The sequence below is a fragment of the Dromaius novaehollandiae genome, chromosome 14, assembly GCF_036370855.1.
Source record: "Dromaius novaehollandiae isolate bDroNov1 chromosome 14, bDroNov1.hap1, whole genome shotgun sequence".
NCBI classification, from domain to species: Eukaryota; Metazoa; Chordata; class Aves; order Casuariiformes; family Dromaiidae; genus Dromaius; species Dromaius novaehollandiae.
In genome coordinates, this window is record NC_088111.1 from 1,625,146 (window position 1) to 1,648,559 (window position 23,414).

Below are 23,414 nucleotides of genomic sequence, written 5' to 3' on the forward strand. Positions count from 1 at the left end.
ATGTATTCAATTAATACATTTGTGACTCTGGATCCCACTCCCAATTCCTGCTCAGAACTAGCCACAAATTCTGCATCATCAGCCCAGAAGAGAAACCATCCGTCCTCAGAAGTCAGGGGGCCCATTTCTCTCCTTCAGTTGTTTACGCTAGTTTACTAGATTCAAATTTGCCAAGTCAAGTGATTGCACAATAATAATCTGTAGAAACACAGAGTTTGCTTTCTTTAACCTCTGTTGAAACCTGATGCTGATGTGAAGGCACAAATTTATGCTGTTGTCCTGGCAAATGGGACAGGATGCTCTCAAGGAATCCACTCCCAAGCCACGGCACCAAAGCTGCTCCCGTGGGAAGGGTAAGCCAAAACACCCCCCCGCCGCTGCAAGGAGATGCTTCTGGCTTCAAGAGAAGTTTCCACCAGAGAAGACAAGGGTTCAGCAGGGGACTGAGCCCTCCCTAGCTGCCTTTTCGTCCCTGCGGCTGAAAGGTGCTGCCTGCCCTTGCAGCCCGTCCAGCCTGCCCACGGAGACGGGGACCCTGCGCGCCAGGACCGAGCTGCTCAGGAAGGATCCTCATCAAAGATCCCTTTCTGTCCAAGGCATAGTTAAATCTTGGTAGTCTCACTGCCAGCAGCAGAGTCCAAGGGCTAAACAGACAGACCAGACATCTGCAGCGAGAACAGACGGGCCAAAAATGCTTTACTAAACACTACCAAAATCCTTTATTGCAGGACAAGAGCCAACCGCCAGCGAAGGGCGCTTGGGACGAAACACCCCGCGGTTCCTCTGCGGGTGGCCAACACGGAGCTCCGGGCCCCTTCGGAAAGCGTCTGGCTCCGGCCCCCGGCTGAGAGGACACTGCTGTGGCCAGGCTTTCGCGTACAGCCTTCGCACTGCCCAAATTTTAAACTTCTTGGTGGGTGAACTGTCTCGGGTGTTTCTAGCAACTGCCTTTCTCTTATCTGAGGGAGACGAGTCCTGCACCTCCAAGCACTCCATAAAGGACATCCCCAGTTTCCCTGCTTTGCAGAAAGGGAAACTGAGGCTCGGAGGGAGACCTGACCGGCCGGCACGGCTGCGAAGCCTGGGCTCACGCGGGGCTTCGCGAACCCCAGCCCCGGAGCGCGTCGGCCTCCTCTGCAGAGGCCCCGCGCGAGGTGGCTGCACACGTGGCCAGTCGCTCCCTGCATTCACGTTTTAAACACTGCAAATGTGGCGCAAAGGCAAAGGCGTCGCGGCCAGCGCTCTGCTGACGGCTGACACAACTCAGCCGCGCCTGACGCAGCACTTTGCTCCGCTCGTTGCGGTTCTTCAGCAGGCAACTGTCAGGCAGCCAGCTTCCAGCAACAGTGCACCGGGGAATCCACTGCTCCCACGTCCAAACTCTTGCAAAAGGCTGCAGTCTAAGAAAAAGCAAAATGAAATAAAACAACCCACCTTCTCCCCAAAAGAGAGAGAGACAACGAGAGATCTGGATAAGGTTTCCATGCATCTGGAAGCACTGCACTGGCCGTTTGCAAATGCCGGATCCCTTAGGAGATGCCGAGCATCGCGGCTGGAGCAGTCTCAAGAGCAGCAGGAACGGAGCAGGACTGTGCTGCTGCATCACGGAGACCTGCCGAGTGCAAAGCTGGGTTCCAGCACGCAAGAAGTTTGCTGTTTGCCATCAGGATCCTTTCACTGCTTTTATCGGCTCCTCAGAGCACAGATAGCGGGAGGCAGGGGGAAGGGGAGTGACAGGGAAGAGCGGGGAGACAAAGTTTTTGGGTAATGCACTGGCCTTGACCCCAAGAGATCCGGGTTTGAACCCCACTCAGCCTCTCCTTCTCCGGCAAGCTCGGGCAAGCCACGGGAGCGCTCTGGGCCATGGCTCCCCCCTGCCCCGGTCCCTTTGGCTTACCTCTCCTGCACAGCCCATCGGGACTATAAACTGCGAAGGGCAAAGAACCTTTGTCCGGGTATCTGTGCAGTCCTAGCACACACGGGTCTCTGTGTTGGCTGGGGCCTCCACATGAGGCAGCGCTAATAAATAATGCAAAGCAAGTCCATGAGTGATGACACTTCTGCTACCACATTTCCTGGGATTTTGTGTCCCGAGATTGCATTATCTCAGGTTTGCATGTATCCCTAATGTTCCCCTCCTATCTGGGTTCCCCGCTGCCTGACGACGCAGCTAGGCTCACCAGTCTTTCCTCAAAGCAGATAGCCCTAACTCCTGGCAATGCGACCCCTTGGAGACCTTCCTCCTCATCAAATCTGCATGAGGCCAGCCAACAGACTAAGACGACTTTAGTGGAGGCTGATAAACTGATTCGTTTCCTTAGAAAAACAACACACACAAAAAATCAAACACATTTGCCCCCTTTCCAGCCTTTTCCAGGCTGCAAAGCCTTTAGGACCTTACAGGAGCACCCTGCGCTGCAGGACACCGCCATGATCACCTTGTCCCATTCTTACCATCATTTCGACTTCAAGCTGGCGGCAGTGCGGCCAGGGTAGACAACACTAAACCGGTGGGCTGAGACCTGGTTCGATGGATTTTCCTCCTGGTGGGATTTCTGCAGCTTTTGCAGAGGACAAGAATTCAGTGACTGAACCGTGATGTTTGATCTGAAGGACAGGGCCTGGTAAGCACGAAGCTGTTGAGATTACTGCTCTGAAGAAGGGATTCAGCACCGTCTGCCTCCCACATCAGAGCGGAGGCAGAGGGACTCCGCATTTCAGAATGGATCTGGACTAGTGATTCCTTCTTCAGGGAACTTGGGCAGCCTCTATCCAGACACAGCGTATCCAGCACCACTCAAGAGACGAGCTGTCATGACCACTGGACCAGTCATGACAGCATTAAGAGAACTGGCATATCAAATATTCGGACAGTTTTAAAGCAAGCAATCATCCCCGTAGGGAAAGAGAGGAAGCCTGTCCTTACGGAGGACTGTCTGTTGTCTGTCTTCAGACTCAGGCAAATGCTTCATCCTCCTATTTTCAGCGTATTCCCTTCAAACAGAACATACGGAGACTTGAAAAGGCAATGGGAAAGCACTCGCCATGGAGCACATTGGGATGGAAAAAACAAGAATGAGGACAACTAACAGTTCGAATAGTTTTGTAATATCATTAGATGTAGGATCCCTTGTATCTATTCCAGCTGCAAAGCACAGCGACATACAAACACTTCCATTTTTGCAAGCAGCGAGTTTTGGCTTGCCAGCCAAGGATGAACCTTCACGACTCTTTAAATAACCGCCTTTGAAACTTTTGTGCAGGCTAAGAGAGGTTTCCACTGTGCAGCTCACCGAGGGTGATGCAGCAGGCTGTGGAAGTGGTGTAGGCATTAAGCAGGCACCTCTCCAGTAAAGGCATGTGTGCCCTGTTTCACAGCTCACTGCAATGGATGCAAGATGCCTACTGACTTCCACTCATCTTGGATGAATCCGAAACAAGGACGGGAGCACCGGCTGGAGTATACAGGGATTTTCCACTCTTTGCTTACAAGCACGCCCTGAGCTCTGCAGCTTGGCTGATCAACCTACCTGCAAGCAGCAGAAGGGAGCCTGCTTCACATCTGCTCTGAAAAGTGAGCAGAGGAATGCGAACAATGGGAAAAATGTCGCGTGGAGTATCAGCCAGCCGGCAGAACACCAGCCACTACATGAATATCTGCTTTCAGCCCAAATCTCTGAGACCACCATATATTGGGATCATTTCAAGAGAGCAGACACCTCTCTGGAACACCGTCTGACAATGCCCTCCGCATCTCAAGCCCTTCCAAGGGGTATCAAAAAAGGCTTTTTCCAACTGATATTGAAGAAGTTAAAAGGAGGCAGAAAAGAGATGGTGTTCCTGGCATTAATACCAGCTTCTTACACTTGCAAAAATCCCCATCAGATTTCTGAACTTTGGCTTGGCAACTGAACCCTTCCAGCTACACTGCCCCATGTTACCCTTCCAGGAGGACGGGCACCCATCTCGGACACCCCGTGCCCCTTCCCATGCACGCTACGCCAGCCTGGGCAGCTCCTACCCCGGCACTGATTGCACACAAGGTTGTTTAGCCTGCGGGATCTGAGCTGAATCAATCCGAGGACACAGATGAGGGCCGATCTACAATGCAGTGAAAGTATCAAATATTCTCTGTTACAAAATGTGTGCGTACCACGACCTAGAAGCAAAACTAAAATTTGCTGGAAATCACAGAACCCTTTGTGTTGCTAAGTTCTTCTTAGGTGACCAAATACGAAGGGGCTCCAGAGCATCCACAGATGCTCCCTAAGCTTGTCAGCTCTGCAGAGCAGCAGGTCAGAAGCCCCCATGGCTGGAACCATTCTCCTGATTTTCTGGCCCAGGATCCCACAGGATCAGATTATGGTTTATAGCAAAACGGGTTGAAGAGACTCCTGACAGCTGTAGTGAGACAGTAGGCTCCACTTGCCCCGGTAAGTTAAGAACTGTTGAGAGAACTTGTGTGGCCAGGCGGCACGACAACATAAGGCTGCCCCTCCGAACGGGAGAGACCCGCACGGACCCAGATGTCTGCAGATTGGCTTGGGAACTCAGCCTACGATCCGGACTCCTTGCCTGGAGTTAACTTTTTTACATGCAACTTCAGCATTTTTGACAGAAAAAAAAGAGAGGGGAAAAAAAACCCATGCTGCCTGGTCCTTACTTTGGAGCCAACTCCTAACGTGGGAATCGCACCATTGCAGACGCAACGACAGTGCTGGGCTTTGTGCTCTGGATATTCTCACGGGGGCGAGACGGGCCCCGTGTGAATGCCCTTAGGTAAAACGGGGCGCTCCAGGGGAGCCCCTGGCAGAGGCGAAACCCCACACTGCAGTGTCTGTTTGCTGAGAAACCTGCAAACAGCTCAGCCTTATGCAATCAACGGCCCATAAAGGTCAACGACACGTCCGACGCCTGCTTTGTTCCTCCTTTTTCTCCCCCAGTTCATTGACATCGTCTCTAAGGCTCTGCACCCCTGCTGAAACTGCCGGGCTGGCAAAATTGTACTCAGCAGGACCGTTTGCTAGAGCGCGAAGCCAATGCCTGCAGCTCGCTGTGAGAAAGGCAGGCCTGGGGTTATCCCGCTCGGCCTGGGAACGAGCCCAGACGCCGTGAACTTCCTTATTGCCACGTCTCTGTATTTTACGGTAAAAGACACAAGCTTCTGTTCCTCTTACAACACCGCCACCAGCACGGGATGGGTTGCACATTCTTTACAGCGCTTGCACATCACTGGGGAAATACGATTACAAAAGGGAAAAAGCACTGTGCTGCTGCAAAGCCCGGCTCAACAGGACAAGGGCAGAGGGGAGAGGACGGCGGGCGCCGAGAGCAGGGTGCGGGGGGATTGTGGACTACGTCTGCTTCTCCGGTTAAGTCGCAAGCTCTCGCACAGCAGGGACTCTTCTAGGGGAGGAGACAGCTGGGAAATCCGGGTCCAACTTGGGGAGGCTCTTTCTGCCTTGTCCTTCTGCAGTAACCCACATTTGTGGGTTACCCACATTTCCTATTCGGGAACCGATTCCCAGCAGCCCACAGCAACCTGCAAGAGAACATCTCAGACCAAAGCACAAACGCGACGAGATTCATCAGCTCAGCTGCCGGCTCTCCACAGCTCTGCAGAGGCAACCGTGGGACAGTCACGCTAGCTTCCTTGGCCAGTGTCTCTGCAAGAAACAGCACTCGGTTCATAAGCTCTCGTGAAGTTCACTGACAGGATTTAAAGAACATGGTGATGGCTATGCGCATCAAGTCTGTCTCATAAATCATGGGCCAGAAGAACGTGAGAGCCCTACGGCAGGTCATTAGATAGGTATCTCTCCCAGGGCAGTTAAAGGACAGGAAGCGGAGGGTGGAGCTCAAAGGACACTTGTCAGGATGGGGAGCACCCTGCAAGGATTCCCCAGGAACTACTGCTGAATAAGTTTTATTCAACATCTTCATCTATGACCTTGAAAAAGAGTGAAGACTGATACGGTTGCAGATGACAGTAAGATCTTTTGGGTAGTCAAATACCATGCTGCTAGTGAGGAACTCCAGAAGGACCTCATAAAGCGGAGGGGACAAAAAGGTTGCAGATGAGCTTTAATAGAGATAAACATAGCACAATGCATCTAGGGAAAAATAATATAAAACAGGCCTACACAATGCTCAATGCAGAACTGGCAGTTACAATGCAGGAAAGAGCTCTTACGGTCTCCATCGATAATTATCTGGAATCATCAGTCCAGAGGGCAGCAGCAGACAAAAAGGCCAACAAAATGTTAGGCACCATCATGAAAGGCGTGGAGAACAATAGCGAGGGTACCATTCAGGTGCCATATAAAACTTCGATATACTTGTACCTTGGGTGCTGCGTGCAGTTCTGATCTTTGCATCTCAAGGACACAGCGTAGTTAAAGTTCATGGGAAGTTCATGGAGCTACTGCACCATGAAGAAAGACTACGGAGGCTGGGACTCTTCGGTGTGGCTGAGGGAGATATGATCAAGATCCACAAAGTCATGAAGCTTGTGAATGAACTAAACGTGTGGCTGTCGTTGCCCCAACCCTGGGGCAGCAGGCTCAGTGGGCACTCAGGGAGCCTAGCAGGGGACTGATTTAAAGCAAGGAACAGAAAGCATCTCTCCATAGTGCAAACAGCGAACTTTTGGAACTTGCTGCCACAGTGGGCTGTAGAGACAAGCAACAACAACAGGTTCAGGAAGGTTTAGACTAATAGCTCCATGAATGGATATTCAAAGGATTCGTCAGGGATGTGCCTTCCAGCATCCCTAATCCAGCTTCTCGGAACGCTGGGGGAATATGAGGCAAAGGGACTGCAGAAAGCACCCGGGTTCACGCGCTCCTCCTTAACAGCATCCCCTTTCACAGCTGTTGAAAGCAGAGTGGTGGCTAGGCAGACCAATGGTCTGACCCAGCGAGGCATTCCTCACGCTCCTAGTGACATATATAAGGCCAGTTGCGTACACTGACACGTGCAGTCAGTGCAAGAAGAATATAAAATGTGAACAGAAGCTCAACCTCACCAACGGAGCATGACACTTCCAGCGAGCAGGGCTTTGCGTTCTGATTTTTTACAAGTTTTTACACTGCTCTTTAAAGTCATACAAACCTCTCTGAGCTACTCAAAGTGAGACCATAATTGTAGAGAGCTGTCGTCAATAAAAATAAAAGTGGTATTTTTAATTGCTGCTACTTTTACCAGCACCAGAACTGACTGCAGAGCTGAGAGAGCACACGCAACAGCTTGAGGGAAGACAGCTGTCTGAGCACCGCCGTTCCTCTGCACAAATACAGTCCAGAAAGGGAAATCGTTCTGCAGTAAGTGCTTTCCTCTTCCTAAAGGGTAATGAGTCCTTGGGATGGACAAACTAGCTGCTTTGATGTTAAAACCTGATGGAATAACTTTCCAATGTGCCTGTAACTGGATCAAAAGTGATTGTTTTAGTGGAACAAAGCATCTCATTTTTCCTAAAATCTACAGCCAAATTAAAGTTAGGACAGAAGCCAACGCTCCACGGTTTCCATGATGCAAAAGCCATGCTTGAAGAAGTTTTCCTTCCATTTCAGGAAACCTGGAAACATCTACCTGCTATACCATTTTCCAAACGCAGAAGGCCCCAAAGACTCCGTTTCAGCAGCGTCTGGCCCCATAACTCGAGAGGGGCTGGCATCAGCTCAGCACCCACGCGGTTACCGCGAGAGCGGCCCGGCTGTCGGAAACGGCCCCGTTCCCAGTTCCTACACGCCGAGCCCTCCCTCGGGGTGCTGCAGGAACCAGCCCCAGAAGCGCAGCGCTGCGCAGCGTTCGCTCCCTGCCCGCGGCCTTTCCCAAGAGCTCCGGCGAAGACCAGCCCCATCCTGGGGCTTGGCATCACGGATCTGCTAAAACAAACCAAACAAACCACACAAACCAAACAAACCAAACAAACCAAGGGGAAATCCCCGTCCTGCTGCTGCCCCTCTCCCGTGCGCAAGCCACGGCGTCGAAGCCGGGTTGTGATATAAGAGATGAGGCTTGAAGAGCTCCGAAAGGCCACCGGCACGGAGCGGAGCAGAGCGGCAGCCGAGCGGCCCCCGTGGCGAGGCAGCACGGGCCGCCGAGCCCCGGCAGGGCGGCCAAGGACCGAGGACCAGGGGCAGACCACCCAAACCACAGTCCTGGCAGCGCTGCACGTGAGGAAGCACAGCCATCTGCTCAGGGGGCTTCAACCTCGGCTGATCAGTCTGGAATCGGCGAGGACTCACGCAGCAAATCACCGTGCAAACGGGGCGCCGGGGCCCCACTCGCCCCTCGCGTCCGCCCCGCGCGGCACGGCCATCGGCAGGGAGAGGCGCCCGGCGCGAACAGGAACCAACCACCCTCCGCACCTCGGTCCCTGCTCGTTTACCAAAGGTCAAGAGCCGCCTTCCACCTGGGCTCTGCAACCACTTAAACACCACGGAACGCGCTCAGGGACGCAGCTTTCAGCAGCCCCCGCCGACACCCAGGCGGCCAGGCAAGGCAGAGGCAGGCTGGTGCCGCCCGCCGCGCTCCCCTTCCCGAGGCCGCTCTGCGCGGCTCCGTCGGGCAAAGCTTCTTCCCCGCTTCGTCCCCCGCTGCGGCGCGCTGCCACGGCGAGCTTTCCGAACCGCTCTGTCTCGGGGGCGGCCGCGCTTCCCTGGGACGCTTGATCCGTCCTGTCGCACTCCAGGATCCTTCCAGACTAAACTCGTAAGAAATCTGAGCCCATGATCGTGATTCAAAATGCGTAAAGCATCGTTTCCTTCCCCGGCTCTCTCCCTACACCCTCCGCAGCTCTGAAACGTCACGACACAATTTTGCTCGCGCTCTGGGTGCAATTGGACCATTTTAAAGACCCATCTGAAATGCATCAGCTTCTTTGCAAAAAAAAAAAAAACAAAGAAAAAAAATCCAGAAAATTTCAGTCATCTGCTCTTATTTGTACAGTTTCCTGGAACTTTTCCACCGAGAACGAGCACGAGAGCACGGTGTAAGGCAGCTAACTGCTACTGCGAGGGAAACTGTTAACCGGCCGCCGAGAAAGGGGGAAAGCTGTGGTGCTTCACGGGCAGCACCGAGGCTGGGCAGAGCACGGCCAAAGCAGGGACACTCGCCCCGGGATAAGCACCCGCCGAATCCTCGACTCCTGAAGAAGTCGGTGGACGTGGACATTTCCACCGCGGCAGACCTACCGACAGCTTTGGGGCAGAGGCACAACACCACGTCCCCCGACCACCGAACAGCCACCAGGAAAGCTGTGCTCAAGTCACCTCCCCAGCGCACAAACAGCAGCCACGACGACTGCGGTAAGGGAGAGGTGGGGAAAGACACTGCCTCTGCTCACCAGCTCTGCTTCCTTTAGAGAACATCAAGGATTTCGCATTTCTAAGACCACCAGAAACAAACTAAGAAAACATCTGCTACATTCAGAAGTTTCTGGGCACAGATGTTCCTACGTTTCTGTACAGTCGAGCGTCACCGTGCCCTTGCAAGGGTCAGCCTGAAAGACCACAGCATTAGCACAACGCGGTTCCAACTCCCTGCAGGCAACAGGTAGCCACGCACGAACCGGGGCTGGATCTCAGATTCATCCTGCTTCTTAACTAATATCTAGCCATGAAAACAATTCCTCCCTCCCTACTGTCAGTGACTACTAAAACGCAGCAGCCGCCCAAGGCCGGTCTGCCCGGGAACACCGCTGACGTGCTCCTGACATCTGCCACGCGGGACAAACGCGGGGCCTCGGAGGACTCACCATCGGCTGCTCCAGCCGGGACGAGCAGCGAAGCCCCGTAAGACGTGACCATGACCAAGTTCCTAAGCTCTGGGCAGGCTTTTACTCGGTCAAAATGTCTCTCCTGCTATCTGTGCGCTTGTGCGAGCGTGTGCTGCTCCGAAGTGATGTAAACAGAAAGGCATGCGGAGCAGTGGGCGATATGTAAATTCAGCTGGAAAATCCCACAGCTCAGCCAATCCCCGGGCTGTCTCGCAGCTTTGCCCTAGTTGCTCTGAGACTAAAGAGATTTAGTCTAGTTAAAAAAAAACCACTCTTAGCACACATGGATTTATTCCCCTGACCACAGAAATACCCAGGGACAGGACTGGCCATTACTTACTTTAAAGGGAGTTTGAGTTTCTCACCCTCTTTAGATAGTTCCCAAACTATCCATGAAATCCAGCAGCCCAATAAGCAGCAATTCGCTCTGTTTGTAGGGACAATCCAGGGAAATTTAGCTACCTAAGAATTGCCACAAGCAGAAGGAGCACTCCTGGGCCAGCGAGCAGGGCTTGCCTGCAGGACAGCATCGAAGGCAGGGGACTGCTGCTGCTGGGACGCCTGCTCCGCACAGGAGAACAACTTCTCCCAAGGCTGAAGCTTTCCCAGGACCAGGGTCTGCGCGTCCCCGTCCCCCAGTATACTTCCCGCAGTTTTTACACCCCACTCTTAAGAGCAGTGACATAACTCGGCCGAAGCTCAGGACTCAGGCGGTGCTAAAGGCAGAGCAGGCAGTTTGTAAACAGCTACGCTGGGATGCCGCTGCCCGGGGTCGCAGCGGTGCTGCTAAGCTCGCGAGAGCGGCAGCATGAATCCCGTGTTCACTGGAGTCGAAGCCGGAACAAGGATCAGGCCCGTCTCCTCCCTCGCCCCAGGCAGCCGCTGCCTCCTCCTGACCCAGCACCGCGAGCGAGGGGCCATGCCCGGGATGCGCCTGATTGTGCCCACAGCAAAGGAGTTTGGCCAGGGCAGGGAAGAACAGCACAAAAACAGGAAGGGAAGAGTGCTCAAAGACTGAGCTTGTCCACCCAACCTAAGCATTCGGGTGGCAAAGCCAGGCAGGATTGTCTCCCGAGTGCCTTTCTCCTGGCTCACATGGGCTTGACCGACACAATCTGAAAGGCAGGTGCGATCTCACTGCACCATCGTCACGGCTGGAGGGGGCGAGTGAGGCCCCTTGTAACAGGCAAATGTCCAGCCACGAGGTGACCAACTACTGAATGCAAACCAAAGTCATCTGAAGCTGCAAAATATTCAGGATCAACTCCAAACAAGGCACAGTCGCTTCTGCTGCAGTTCACCACAGGGCAGAGCAGGCACAAACGCAATCACGCCGGGCTTAACAACCGCCCGGAGCCCAAGGCCTTGCTTACAGCTCCAGCGGGGCTGTTGTGTTTGGGGACCCCCAGAAAGGGAAAGGTTGACAGCAGAAGGGTTTCAGCCCGGTGACACAAACTCACTTGTGTGGCCTCACAAGTGGCTCAAGACCATCAAAGGCTGCACTGCCACAGAAAGGGGCAGTCGCGTGCCCAGCCCCTCGCACCACCCGTTTCTGCTACCACCCTCATGCTGGCAGAGCTGCTGGGATCTCCACGTGATCCCATGGGTCAGGAAACCAAGCTGCACGCACACAGAAGGTTGGGGATTCTTTCCTTGGGTCCAATCAACCTCACCATGAAAAGTCATATTTGGGTGTTATCTGTGAAGCTATTTGCACTCGCTGACCGAATACTCTGGTCGCTCCATTCGACCTGAGTCACCCACTGCTGCTTGGTAAAACGTAACCTCCCTCGCTGTGAAGCCCTCCTCCCTGCAGGGCAGCTTCGCCTGCAAGCGATGCCCTGCTGCTCGCTGTGGTGCTCACCACCGAGCGAAACAGCAAAGCTGGAGCTTGCCGTACCGCTGTGGCTGGATTTACCACGGCCTTTTTCAGCCTCACTCGAGGCAGCAGTGCCCGGGGTGCAGGGGACCCCAGGACGTGGAGAAGGACCTGGCAGACTGGGGATCAGTCCCTTGATCCTACAGTTTTCTCCACGACCCTTAGCAAATCCCCGGAACCCTCTGGCCCTCCACACCCCAGGTGCGCAGCAAGGACGGCACTGTCCGTTCTCCTGCCAGTGCTGACAGCCAGCTCTTTGGACTGCTGGTTACCAGACATCTGCACGCTAGTTAACGCAATGCAGCACCGATTTCTGTAGTGCCTCCAGCGCTATTGCCTTACAATAGCAGAAAACACTGATTTATTTTAGCAGTGGTGAATGGATGCATGTAAAACAGAGGGCAAGAGTTCCCTGTGCACATGAGAAGGAGGTGAAGCAAACCCAGCACTCAGGTGGCGAGGACGGGAAAAGGAGCGACGCCTCTCCACAGAGAGGTGTCTTCACCGCAGTGCAGTTCCCCCGAACCACCTCCTCCCTTCCCACGGCTCCCAGGGAGCCACGTAAAGGGGTGCTGCCACAGAAGCAGCTGACTCTCCCATGCTGTTTTCTCTCAGCAAGGGCATTCTGGAACCATCCTCCGCTCATACAGCCCTCTCCTCTACAAACAACCAAACAGTCACTACAGCTCTACCAAGAACCACCATCTCCACTGACAGACAGATGCTTGTAGCCAAAATGCAACAGCCATTTAATGGGAACACTAACTACTTCGGACAGGGTGAAAAGAATATATCATCACCTTGAAAATGCGCAAGAACTCAGAGGATGCAAATTAAAGTCCTTGGGTCAAAACAAAGTGTTTGGCAACATTTTCGAAGTCAAAAAAAAAAAAAAAAGCCAGAGCTCCTCACAACACAGCTACCTCCCACAAAGAGGTACAGCAACCTGGACCTGGCTTGCTGCATACATATCAAATTCTGCTGATTTATGTCCCAAGCTTTCTTCCCCCGCTCATCCACCCCCGGCGCACAGTCTGTCTCAGCCATTGTCTTTGACAGCACCTTACCTCAAAAGCAGGTTCACATTTTGGGTTTCACGCAACACAACAGGATCATTAGGTCAAAATCATGGATCAAATAGGAGAAAAGTGTTTGACAGCAAGTCTGTAAGAGGAGCAGCAGCCGCAAGCTGGCAGGAGAATAAGGCAGAAGTAAAGAGGATGTTCGAGCTGAAAGGATGACAGCACGATTTCACTGTCTGCTCCGGGCAGAGATGTGTAATCGTCACGGGGCAGTTACAGAAATTTACCACCAAATGTCCCATATTGCACAAGCTGCGGACCCAAAGCAGGAGGAAATGAGGTTACTCGGAGACCAAGAGAGAAGCAGGAGCAACACGTGCCGCACGTCTGACAAGTGGCAGAAGAGGCAGCGACACAACTAAGCGCGCCCTGCAAGGGGGTGTATTGAACCCCCGCAGCGGAGGGAAGGCAGCCCGGCTCAGGAAGGCGAGACGCGGACAGGTTACAGCGCAGGGCAGGAGCGGGCCCGGCAGCTCCGCTGAGCCACAGCGACCGCACGGGCACCGCCGCCGAGCTGAATAAAACATCGAAGCGGAGGGGAAGAGCGAGGAAGGCGGCGCGGCGGTGCCGTCGGGCGGGCTGCAGCTCCCCCCGCCCCGGGCGGGTCCGGGGCTCCCCGCCAACCCGGAGGACCCGTCACGGCACCTCCCGCAGCGGGGGCACCCGCCGGCCCCGCCGCCGCCTCCGCCGAGCCCCCCCGGCCCAGCGCCCCCGGCCCGGCTCCCCTCGGCGAGCTCGCCTCGGCCTCGGCCCCGGCCCGGCTGCCCGCCGCCCCCCGCGGCTCCCCTCGGCCCCGGCGCCCCCCGCTCGCACCTGGCAGCGGCGGCGGCCGGAGCGCCGGTGCCCGGCCCCGGCACATCGCGGCCCCGGCCTGCTCCCCGCTCCGCTCCGGGCTCAGCTGCCTGCCCGGGCCGGAAGCCCCGAGCCTCGCGCTCCTCGGGACTTGTAGTCCTGCCCGCCAGCCTCCCGCCGGCTCCTGCCGGGCCTCCGTGACGTTCGGACTACACTTCCCAGCAGCCCTCGCCGCCCCGCGCTGATTGGCGCGTCTCCGGTCAGTCTATGCTACAACCACTGTTGCTACTGGCCTCGCTCTTCCTCCTCCAGGGGGCCAATCGGACGGCGGAAGACCACCACCTCGGGCCACGCTGCGCCGCGCGGCGCCATTGGAGCGAGGACGCGGCAGCGACCAATGAGCGCCGGGAGAGGTGGGAAGGCGATCACCCCAACTGCTCGCGATTGGCTGTGTCTGCAGGGATCCTGCCCAATGGCGGCGCGGGGGGAGCCTATAAAGGCTCCCGCGAGAGCACGCGGTGGTCTTTCCTACCGGGAGGTGAGCGGGAGTCGTGGTGTGGTGCGGGGGCGGGGCGGGACCGGACCGGGGCGAGCCGGTGATGATCACTCACCTTCTGACACCTCGTCTGAGGGCGGCGGGCGGCCGCGGCCCCTGCTGACGCTCCGCGGCTGAGGCTCGAGGGAGCCGCGGCGGGGCCGGCCGGGCAGCGCGGCCCGCTCTCACCGCGCGGCCTTCTCTCTCCTCAGGGCGCGGCGGGAACCGGCTCGGACCGGCGGGCGCCGGCCGCGGGCGGCCCGAGGGACGGCGAGGCGGGAGCGGAGAGCGGCGCAGCGCGCGGCGGCCGGGAGTGGCGCCGGCTGCCCTCCGGGCCCTGCCTCAGCCCGGGTGGCGGCTCGTTCATGGAGTCAAGCCGGAAAATGCGGTATTTTCGGCCTGTCTGGAGCTCCCAGCACCGGGGAGCGGCGCCGAGCCCCGCGGAGTGGCCGCCCGCCTGTGGGTTGCTTCGGGGAAGTCAGAGCTGCAGGGAAAGCCCGAGTGGGTTTCACGGCAAGTGAAAGCGGGAAGCTGTGGCTGGAGCAGCTACTTCGTGGCCTTAGGATAGCGGTTAGCCTGTGTGCAGCATAGGCTGGGAACTGCGGAGCAGAACAAGTGGTGCAGCTTAAAAACACACTGGGCCAAGAGAGATCTCGTCCAGGGTCGCTGTACCAAGCAGTGAACCGCTGGTTGTGATCCTGTACAGTTTGGGGCTCAGGGCAGTTTCTAAACACAAAGAAGCAGCTGCAAAACTGCCCAAAATACAAGGAGCCAAAAGCAATTATTATCAATGAGCAGGTAGGTTAAGGCAAAAGGAATGGCAGGTAGTGGATGCAAAAATGGGGGTAAGTGAAAGAATTCATAGGCAGCTGTTCTCACAATGCAGGTGGACACTAGTACCAGAGTGTGTGGGTACTTTCTAATCTATATCTGGGAGTCCTTGCTACTAACTAGCTGTTTTGAGACTAACAGGCTGCTCAGATACTGTTCTTTCCCAACTGTTTCCTGCTGTGTTTCCAATTTGGCTTCTGTATAAAGCTAATCTTACAGCTTTAAGTTTTAATAAAGTTTTCAGTAAACTTGTTTTGCTAAGCTTTATTTTTCTTCTTCATAAATCCCATGGGTGGCATGTTAAACTGTAGACTACCTCTGAGCCTTGAATTTTGGTAGCTAGCAGACCATTTCTACTGTTCCTACTTAATTTTAGAGAACTAGAATATTTTAAAATGTGCACTACAGCTTAACCATAGTCTGTGTTCATTTGATTGACTGGCTGTGTTGGAGCAGCTGAACCCATACTGGTAATAGAAGAAGCTAGTCTAGAGAGGTTCAAGAATGAGCTGAACTGTTTGATTCAGTAGTTCAGGTGTGTAAGTGAGATACAGAATAATCAAAATTCCACTGTAGCCACAAAGGTTATTAAAAAATTTTATTAACAGGAATGAAACAAAAGCTGTAAACAAGAGCCAGCAAAAACTAGAAGTGCTTGTAATGCTGAGTCCTTAGGCTTGTTTGAATGTACTAGCAATTCTTCATCACTTGGTGGCAGTAAAGGCCCATGTAAAAAAGATGCCAAAAACAGTCTGAAGAGGGGATTTAAAGGCAGGGTTAGTTGGCAGGCATTACAAGACAGGTAGCATATAGGGAACTAGTAGTTGGGTAGCAGTGGATCTTGAGTCTCACTTAGGTGCATCACTGGGAAATACCACAAATACAGTTGGGATGTTTCTGCTGTCTTAAAGTTAGAGCTCCCAAAAGGCATATTTAGTTAAAGCCCTTCAAAGGGTGGCTTTTAAATCTTCCCTATTTAAATGGTTTTTAATTGGTTTTGCTCCCACACTCAGAAGGAAGGTAAAAGTTGTCAGCTTTTTCTTCAAGATGGCAAGATGCAAGGCTTCTGCCCTGCTAGAAAGAGGAAAGGCAACAACTCTGATAGACTATCAGAAGTAAACTGCTGATCCTTTGTCCCTTCCAGCAGACTACCTGCAGGGTAGTGTGGCCGTGTGGTGACTGGCACCTTAGGAGAAGAGTTGTTGTTACACACTGCTAGGTTGATTCTCAGAAAATAAGGTGCTGAAGGCAGACTTGGGGAACAGATCCATGGTGTTTGAACTGCCCGACTCCTCCTTTCCTGTGCATCTTTGCTGGGCTGGCCCTTGCACAGCCGTGTAACCAAAATCTGGTACTTTGTAAGGCCAGGGCTTGCAGAAAATTCCACTCATCATGGGCTTTTTTTAACTGCAGCCAGCAAGCTTAGGTTACACAGCCCAGAAAGAGAACAGAGGTGGCTGTAAGATAAGCAGCTTCATGTAAGAGATGCTAAGTAGCAGCTACAGGCACACAGCAAAGCTTACCAAAGCAGCATGAAACAGTCAGTTTTACCCAGATTACTGCTCACTTCTCAGTAGTGCTCAATTAACTTGCAGATCCTTCCCTGTGTTGCAAAGTGCAAACAATTTTTAAGAGGAAAATTGTAGCCTAATGTAAAGCAGGCAGGACCACTTTTTAGTGTGGGTGGATCTGAAGAGAGTTCTGCTATTTCTCTGAATGTCTTCACTGCGGGATGGATGGATGGATTTTCTGCTCTCTGGTGAGAGCAGCTATGCAAATCTGCGAGGGACACAGTGGCTCTTAGCATCTGAATGTGATCTCCAGTTAAAGCCACAAAGGCCACCTGCCTGACTTGAATGTGCTGCAGCACTCGATCTTCACCGGTCCTTGCTGTGGCCTTGGGTAATTGTTGGGGAAAAGGGTGAATGAGGCCTTGTTAACGTGGAACTCGAAGAGACCTGACTGCTATTTATTTCCCCCAAAGTAAATACTTGGTGCTGCCAGTAGGGAGCAGGCTCTGTCCATTAATACCCACCTGTACGGTCCTGCTGTGCTGGCACATGCAGCAGGAGTCTGCTCTAGACTATTCACTGCAAATAATTCCTGCAGGAACAGACAACCAATAATCCCCTAAACTTTTGGAAGAACTGCTGCTTACAGCTTCAGCCACACTTTTAAATCAAAAAATTATGACTTACTTCTCCGTAAAAGCTATTTAAGAAAAAGTGCTATGTTCTCAGTAGTTTATTTTAGAATCCTTTCTCATACGATTACTGTGCTGGACTTGCCTGAAAGAGCAGCTGTAAGTACCAGTTCTTCGTGCACTGCTCATTTTAAGGCAGCTAATTGAGGAAAAGTGCCACTCTGAGGACTCCCTTGCCTCACTGCCTGCCGAATCCCGTGTGCCCCAAGCCCTCAGCAGCTGCGGAGGGACTTCCCTGCGTGTAAAGAAGGCAGGGTTGCAGCTCGAGCAAACACCCCAGGCAAAGCAAGGGGCAGCTATGTCTGACTTAATTGCTGATGAAGCCAATGTTTGCTGGCATCTGGAAAGGGTGAACGGTTGATTTATTGCGTCCTGGTCCATTTAAGGCAGCGCAAGGAGGCTCAACGGAACGGGTACCTGGATGTCGTGCATGTGGAATTCGCACATACCTGCAGCTGGAGAAATTTGCCAATGGCCAAACATTTCATCTAAATTCGGATTTATACCTAGGAGAGCAGTTGAAAGTGCCAAATGCCTGGCACAGAAATAAGGGCTGAGGACTCCACTGAAGAGCGCTGGCACAAGGTTCTTAAACCTGTACAATCAGTGCCTGGAGCATTCTCTTCAGCTTTCCTCAGTTAAAAGAAGGAGCTATCCCAAAAGAACCCTGAAGATAACAAAGCATTGCCGCACTCTAAAAATGCTATCACACTTACATCAAGGTATTTAGAATAAGCTGCAATACATTAGATTTCTTCTCAATTAAAGTACTAGGAACTGCAGTAATGGAGAACCAGTGCCTTTATCAAACATAAACAGTTAGGAATTCTCTGTACAACAGATGTGTTTGCAGGAGCTTACTCAAACAGACATCTAAGCTCTGCACGGAAAAGGAGAACTCTTCATCAAGAAGGTATGTTACAACACGTGGCGGATTGACATACATAAGCGAGCAATTACAAAAATGGTTGCCCTGAAAAAAAAGCTTTCCTATGTGCCCAGGCCAAGAAGTCTGAACAGGTGAATTCCAGGTATATGGGAGAAGAAAACTGAATTCAGGAATATTTTCTTACCCGGCTGCTTGGTGGGGAGAAGGCATTCTCCTTGGTCACGCAACACTTAGCTTTTCACAGCACTGTATTAACATTAAAGAGCTCTCACAATGCTCCTTGCCGAGTACCATCCTCACTGAGCTGCTGGAGAAACAGACAGGTCTAACGGCTGCCCGTGGCCCTGGGAGGAGATCTGGCTTGCGGTGAGGCCCGAGCCGCCGCACGTCTCCTTCCGAACCTCCCCAGTGAAGCTGCATCAGGGGAGCAACCACGAGCAGCCCAGGAGCGGACTGGCCTGCAGCAACCGGTGTGGGAAAGGCCCTGGGGGGACCAAAGCGCTCACAGTGCGTGATGAGCGCTACGGGGCTCGGAGAGCAGCGCTCGGGATGCGGCTGCGGCACGGCCAGCACCGCGGCTGGCTGCAAAGAGCTTTTTCCGCTACTGCTTTCATTCCACATGTCTCAGCTCACCTTTTATGCAGATACAGACACAATGACAGACATGCACACACTGTCCACGAGGAGAGAGCGCGGCACATGAACACTTGGCATGAGTCTCTGTACAAGTGCACCAAGCACATTAGGATCTGCAGCAGCCTGAGCCTCTTACTTCCTTCTTCACGTAGTCATGGAGCTTGAATTTGGGCTCATTGGGCAGCTTCATGGACCTGTGCTTCAGTTCCCTGCGGGAAGGGGAAACAGGTTACTTTCCTGCCCAACAGTGGGACTAACAACATAAGCAGCAAACCACCCAGCAAGGAGCCACCAGCACCGCCTGCTTCTAAACTGCCCGGACCAGCTCTCAGTTGAACTATGACTTGGTCCAGGTCGTTTGCTTAAATCCCCCCAGATGAGACATTTTGCAGTTCATGTGACGTGGTTAAGCGCTTTCCCACACAGGAGCTTCAGGTGAGAGCCCGGAGAATAAAAAGGTGCACGATAATGCTAGCCTTTACCTTCCGGGATTTTTAACCGGTTGTTCCTCAGAACTTGCCCCTGCAGCACTAGTTGCTTTGAACAAAGATGTGGAGGGCACGTGAAGCACTGCCTGATCCTTGGGTGCCTCCACGGGCGGTAACGCAGACCGCGGCGGGGGGTGGCTGAGCAGAGGGTTCGCCCGCCTGTGTAATGACCTGGGCACGGGATAATCTGCCTGGCAGGACCGAGGGGAACAGAGGACTTGGGCTGCCGTCACTTCCTCGGGAAAGGCGTTCGGCACGGCAGGAGGACCGTTCACTTACTTGGCAATGGCTGTGAACGCTAACTCAACGTTTAAGCCGCTTTTTGCGCTGGTCTCCATGAAGGGCACTCCGTACTCCTGCAGGACGAGACACACGGCATCACAAACGTCACCCGACCTGTCCACACGCCCGCGAGCTCCTGGCTCCACGCAGAGCCCCAGCAAACCCGGCGGGCGCGGGGGGCTGCAGCAGGGCTTTCAGAAGATGGTTTGGGAGAGAAGAGCTCTTGCTGTGGTGGGTAGGAAAAAACCCAGGGAGACTGCAAGGGTTCACAGCTAACGCGTTTATTCTGCAGAGCTTCAGAAGTAACTTCAGAGGACGGAGAAGTGCAAAACAGTAGTGGAAGCTTAAAGGAAAACCAGCAGACAAGAAGGGAGAAGAGAGCGAGACGAATAAGTGTGAAGTGCTCCCAGATGTCTTTTGGGTTAGACTGGTCTCCAGCTAACCACTTAGCTGGTATGCTGTTCATCCCAATTAAGAGCCTGTAACAAATGACTGTTGTGGCAATCAGACAGCTCACATACCTTGGCTAATTTTTCTCCATCTTCCCTTTTCACCACTCTGTCCTGGGCTGAATCCACCTACCGAAAACAACAACAAAGAACAATTTCAGATTATCTGGAAGGTCAGCGTTAGCCGATCTCCCCTCCCCTGCTTCCCCTCCTCACGCCCTCTCTTGCCTCCACGCTCCCTTCTAAGTACAAACATTAAGTTAACAGGAATCTTTTCTCCCATCCACATGTCCAAAAGAGCATCCTGGATGGCTGGAGAGCCACAGGAGGACTGTGGCTGCATCCCCTTTCCCAGTCCAGGTATCGTCCTGCAGAGGCCCCATGCTCGATTGACCAAAGGGAGCCCTACGAACCCGCTTTTAACTCAGCTTTGGACAACCTGTTCCGCTGCCTCGGTCTGCTCATTCGCAACGGGGCAAGTCTGGGCTTGGGGGAAGCAGCCGGCAAAGCTTTGCTCACTGGTGCCCACACCAGGCTTTGGGCTGAAAGGTCAGTCTGCAGGGCAACGGCCTTGGATCTCCTCTCGGCCGGCCTTTCTGCCTGCACAGCTTTGCACAGCTCCAGCGCAAGCCAGAAAGGCTGCGGGGTGCCACGTCCTGGGAGACAGCACGTCTCCGGCCCTGGGCAGGCTCACACGTGCGTGAACTCCCCGGCTTTCCGGGGATGCTCAAGCAGATGAGCAGGCAGGCACGTAAATCTCGGCTGCACGTAAATCTCGGCTGCACGTGTGCTCAGACGGACTTGCGGCTCCCTGTCGGGTTCATTTTTGCGGAGCAGGGTGAGGCAGAAGAAAACTCTGACTTTCCTACATTAGCAAGGGGCAAAAAACAGCAGCACTGCAGCTACTCCTGCAAGGAGAAACCAGGAGGCTAGGTTGGGATTTGCAGGCTACGAGATCCGGATGAACACAAGAGAGATTCCTTCCATTTCAAATGCTTTGACTCAAATTCAGCATTCCCAGGAGGGATTTTGTAATGTTTTTGCTGCTCGGCTCTTACGCGCACAGCAAGGCTATTCAGGCAGCAGGGAGAAAGCAAGGCAGCAAAGTCAGCTCCAAAACGCAAACCCCAGCTACGCTGCCTGGCCAGGGCCTGTGTCCGGCAGCACGCGGCCTCCAGCCACCCAAGGCCACCTCGGGGAGCCCGGGTGAACGTGGCCTGGTGACACCCAGCTACACCACTTTGCCGAGCTTTGTGCTGGGGAGAGAACAGCTGGGAGCTGCTTGGGTTGCGGCAGACCGAAATGGCCGTAGGAGAGCGGCTCTGCCCGCGCTCGGAGCTCACAAACCCGAGAGTGAGCGGCAACCCCAGGACAGGCAACCGGTTTCTGCACCTTCCTGCCTGTGACCTACTGCTGCTGGGAACTTGGTCCCCCGTGGAGCCCCAGGAAAGCCCCTCCGCGGGAGGGCACAGCGCAGACCGGCGCCTGCAAAGCTCCCGCTCCCGGGGCGCAGCACGCCGCTCGCTCTGCTCGGCAAGTCCGGGCCACGGCGGCAACGCAACCGCGAGGAGACGGGGCGCGTTCCCAAGGACGGACAGGTTCCTCATCGGCACAAACCCTTAAGGCGCTCGTGCAGCGCGGCTGCCCCGCTCCCGGCGCGGTGGGGCCGTCGGTCGCCCCGCGCGAGGAAGAGGAGGCTGCAGCCCAGCCGCCAGCTCCCGCCGGGGCCAGCCTCACCTTGTTTCCCAGCAACATGAGGACCACGTCCTGCTGCGCGTATTCATGGATCTCTGTCAGCCAAGCCTAGGAGGGAAACAGCCAGAGAGACCACACAGCGCGTCGGCAGCAGCCCCGGGAGGAAGGTGATGGGAGGGAGGCAGGCTGCAGCGGGGCCCGTTCCCGAGGCTGCCCCGTTCCCAGGCCGCCAGGTAACTTCCGCGGAAACGCCACCATAACCAAGCGACATGGGGGGCTCCGCGCTCATTTTACTCGGACCAGGGGAGGAAACAGCTGGAGTTAGATGTGAAACGGCAAACCCAGCTCGGAAATCCAGCTGTGCACGGCAGGAACCGCAGGGAGGGAGCAGCCAGGTCCCACGGATCACCCGCAGGTCAGCAATACCCTGGGGAGAGGAGCTGCTGCGTCCGAACAAGCCGTGAGCAATTAAAACGCAGCCTCCTTTTTTTTAGGATGAGAAATCCCCCACAAACCCCCCAGCAGCATCAGAACCCAAATCCCACCCTCGGTCGGGACGCTAAGACTAAGCTCAGCACGGCTTCTCCTTGCCTGCCGTGAGGCCTGAATCCTCATCTCCCGCTCTTGGAAAGCTTTTTTATTGGGGAAAATCACCATTACAATGGCAGAACAAAAAAAGTGCCCCAATCCCCCCCACCAGCGGGGGATTTCATTTTCCTGCCGACGGAGGACGTCCTCCCAGGCCGTGCCGCAGCCGGTGGTCTCCGCCGGCGGGTGCCATCCTCCCCGGCACTACGGGAGAGCAGCGTCACTGCGTTGTTAGCTCTGCACGCCTCGCTACGGCTTTTTCTGAAACGCACTTGCTCCACTGTTATTTACAGCCCCTCCATTTCCTACAGACCCTGGTGAGCGGTGGCTGTAGCTGCTTTTCACTTCGGCTTCGCCGCAGCGCTGCTCAGCCCGGCCCTCCCCGGGAAACCGCGAGAGCCGAAATGCTAACAGCGCAGCAGGGACCGCGAGCCCGCGTCCTGCAGCCGGCGAGTTACTGCGTTTCGCAGACCAGGGACGGCCGACGTCTGCAGATGCAGCTCGTTTTCTGTCATTTTATCAAAACCATCCAACGAACGCCGAGCATTTCCTCCCCGCGGCTCCCCCAGCCCAGGGTCAGGTCCCCGTGCACCGCAGGCGAGCTACTCAGCACCTCTGCCAGGCTCCTTCGCCAGGGCCTCGCCACCCCTCCGTACGTCCGCCCAGGCTAACGAGCTCTTTGGACCTCCTCCCGTCCGCCCGGGCTAACGAGCCCTTCGGAAACCCCCCCCCTCGGCAGCATCCCCGGCGGGCGGGCAGGGCCGGTGCTGCGGATGGGCTGAGCTGTGCAGCACAGCGAGATCTCCAAGCGATTTTCCACCCCGTTGAAGGATCACAACCTCAGCACATGAGCAATTACGTCCTATTTATTCAGGGCTAATTGCTCCCTGCCTATAAAACTCCCGCCTGCGTCGGCTCAGCTGGCCGGGGCTCCGCACGCGGGATGCTCGCTGCCGGCTGCCGCCCTCCCGCTGCGCCGTGCTCCCACCCGGCCCCTTCCTCGGGCAGCGAACGCAGACCCCCCGCCCCGCCGGCGCTGCACGGACCCGGGGGGACATCGGCCCCACGTGAGGCCCTCCTGCCCCCGCTACGCCCCAGCGGCCGTCCCTCGCTCGCGCGCCGCTGCCGACTTTCCCGGCGGTCAGGACTACGCCGAAAGCTTCCCTCTCCCCCTGGCCCGTGCTCGGGCCGGAGCTCTGCTTGCAATCACACCTCACCGGGGGGTGGTTTAGTCAACCGCTCCCCGGAGCCGTGTGTCCGGCCGCTGAGCCCGGCCGCGGCCCC

The 23,414-nt window shown here is 54.9% G+C and overlaps 2 protein-coding genes, 1 long non-coding RNA gene and 1 other non-coding gene across 10 annotated transcripts in view; 2 read left to right on the plus strand and 2 right to left on the minus strand.

Moving 5' to 3' along the window:
• Positions 1-13,812, minus strand: part of TRAF7 (TNF receptor associated factor 7) — a 37,123-nt gene extending 23,311 nt beyond the window's left edge. For 2 of the 6 annotated variants that reach the window (XM_064520033.1, XM_064520034.1), the window contains exon 1: positions 13,556-13,812. Coding sequence is in view for 1 of the 6 variants with exons in the window: in XM_064520032.1 (XP_064376102.1) it covers positions 9,761-9,763 (3 nt within the window). In the remaining 5 variants the exon portion in view is untranslated. Of the gene's footprint in view, positions 1-9,760; positions 9,916-12,727; positions 12,837-13,555 lie in introns of those variants that run through there. The other 4 variants (XM_064520030.1, XM_064520031.1, XM_026103951.2 and 1 more) reach the window with 4 other exon arrangements.
• On the plus strand, positions 13,781-15,152 carry LOC135329914 (uncharacterized). The gene is made up of 2 exons (XR_010391558.1): positions 13,781-14,072; positions 14,282-15,152. It is a non-coding gene; the product is annotated as an uncharacterized LOC135329914 (long non-coding RNA).
• LOC135329975 (small nucleolar RNA SNORD60) lies at positions 14,126-14,212 on the plus strand. The gene has a single exon (XR_010391688.1). It is a non-coding gene; the product is annotated as a small nucleolar RNA SNORD60 (small nucleolar RNA).
• A 331-nt stretch (positions 15,153-15,483) lies between the features above and the next one.
• Positions 15,484-23,414, minus strand: part of RAB26 (RAB26, member RAS oncogene family) — a 30,301-nt gene continuing 22,370 nt past the window's right edge. The window contains exons 6-9 of one of the 2 annotated variants that reach the window (XM_064520036.1): positions 21,585-21,650; positions 19,920-19,976; positions 19,396-19,472; positions 15,484-18,837 (exon numbers count right to left, since the gene is read on the minus strand). In XM_064520036.1, the coding sequence (XP_064376106.1) occupies positions 18,735-18,837; positions 19,396-19,472; positions 19,920-19,976; positions 21,585-21,650 (303 nt within the window). In that variant the 3' untranslated portion in view covers positions 15,484-18,734. The remainder of the gene's footprint in view (positions 18,838-19,395; positions 19,473-19,919; positions 19,977-21,584; positions 21,651-23,414) is intronic. The other variant, XM_064520037.1, reaches the window with a different exon arrangement.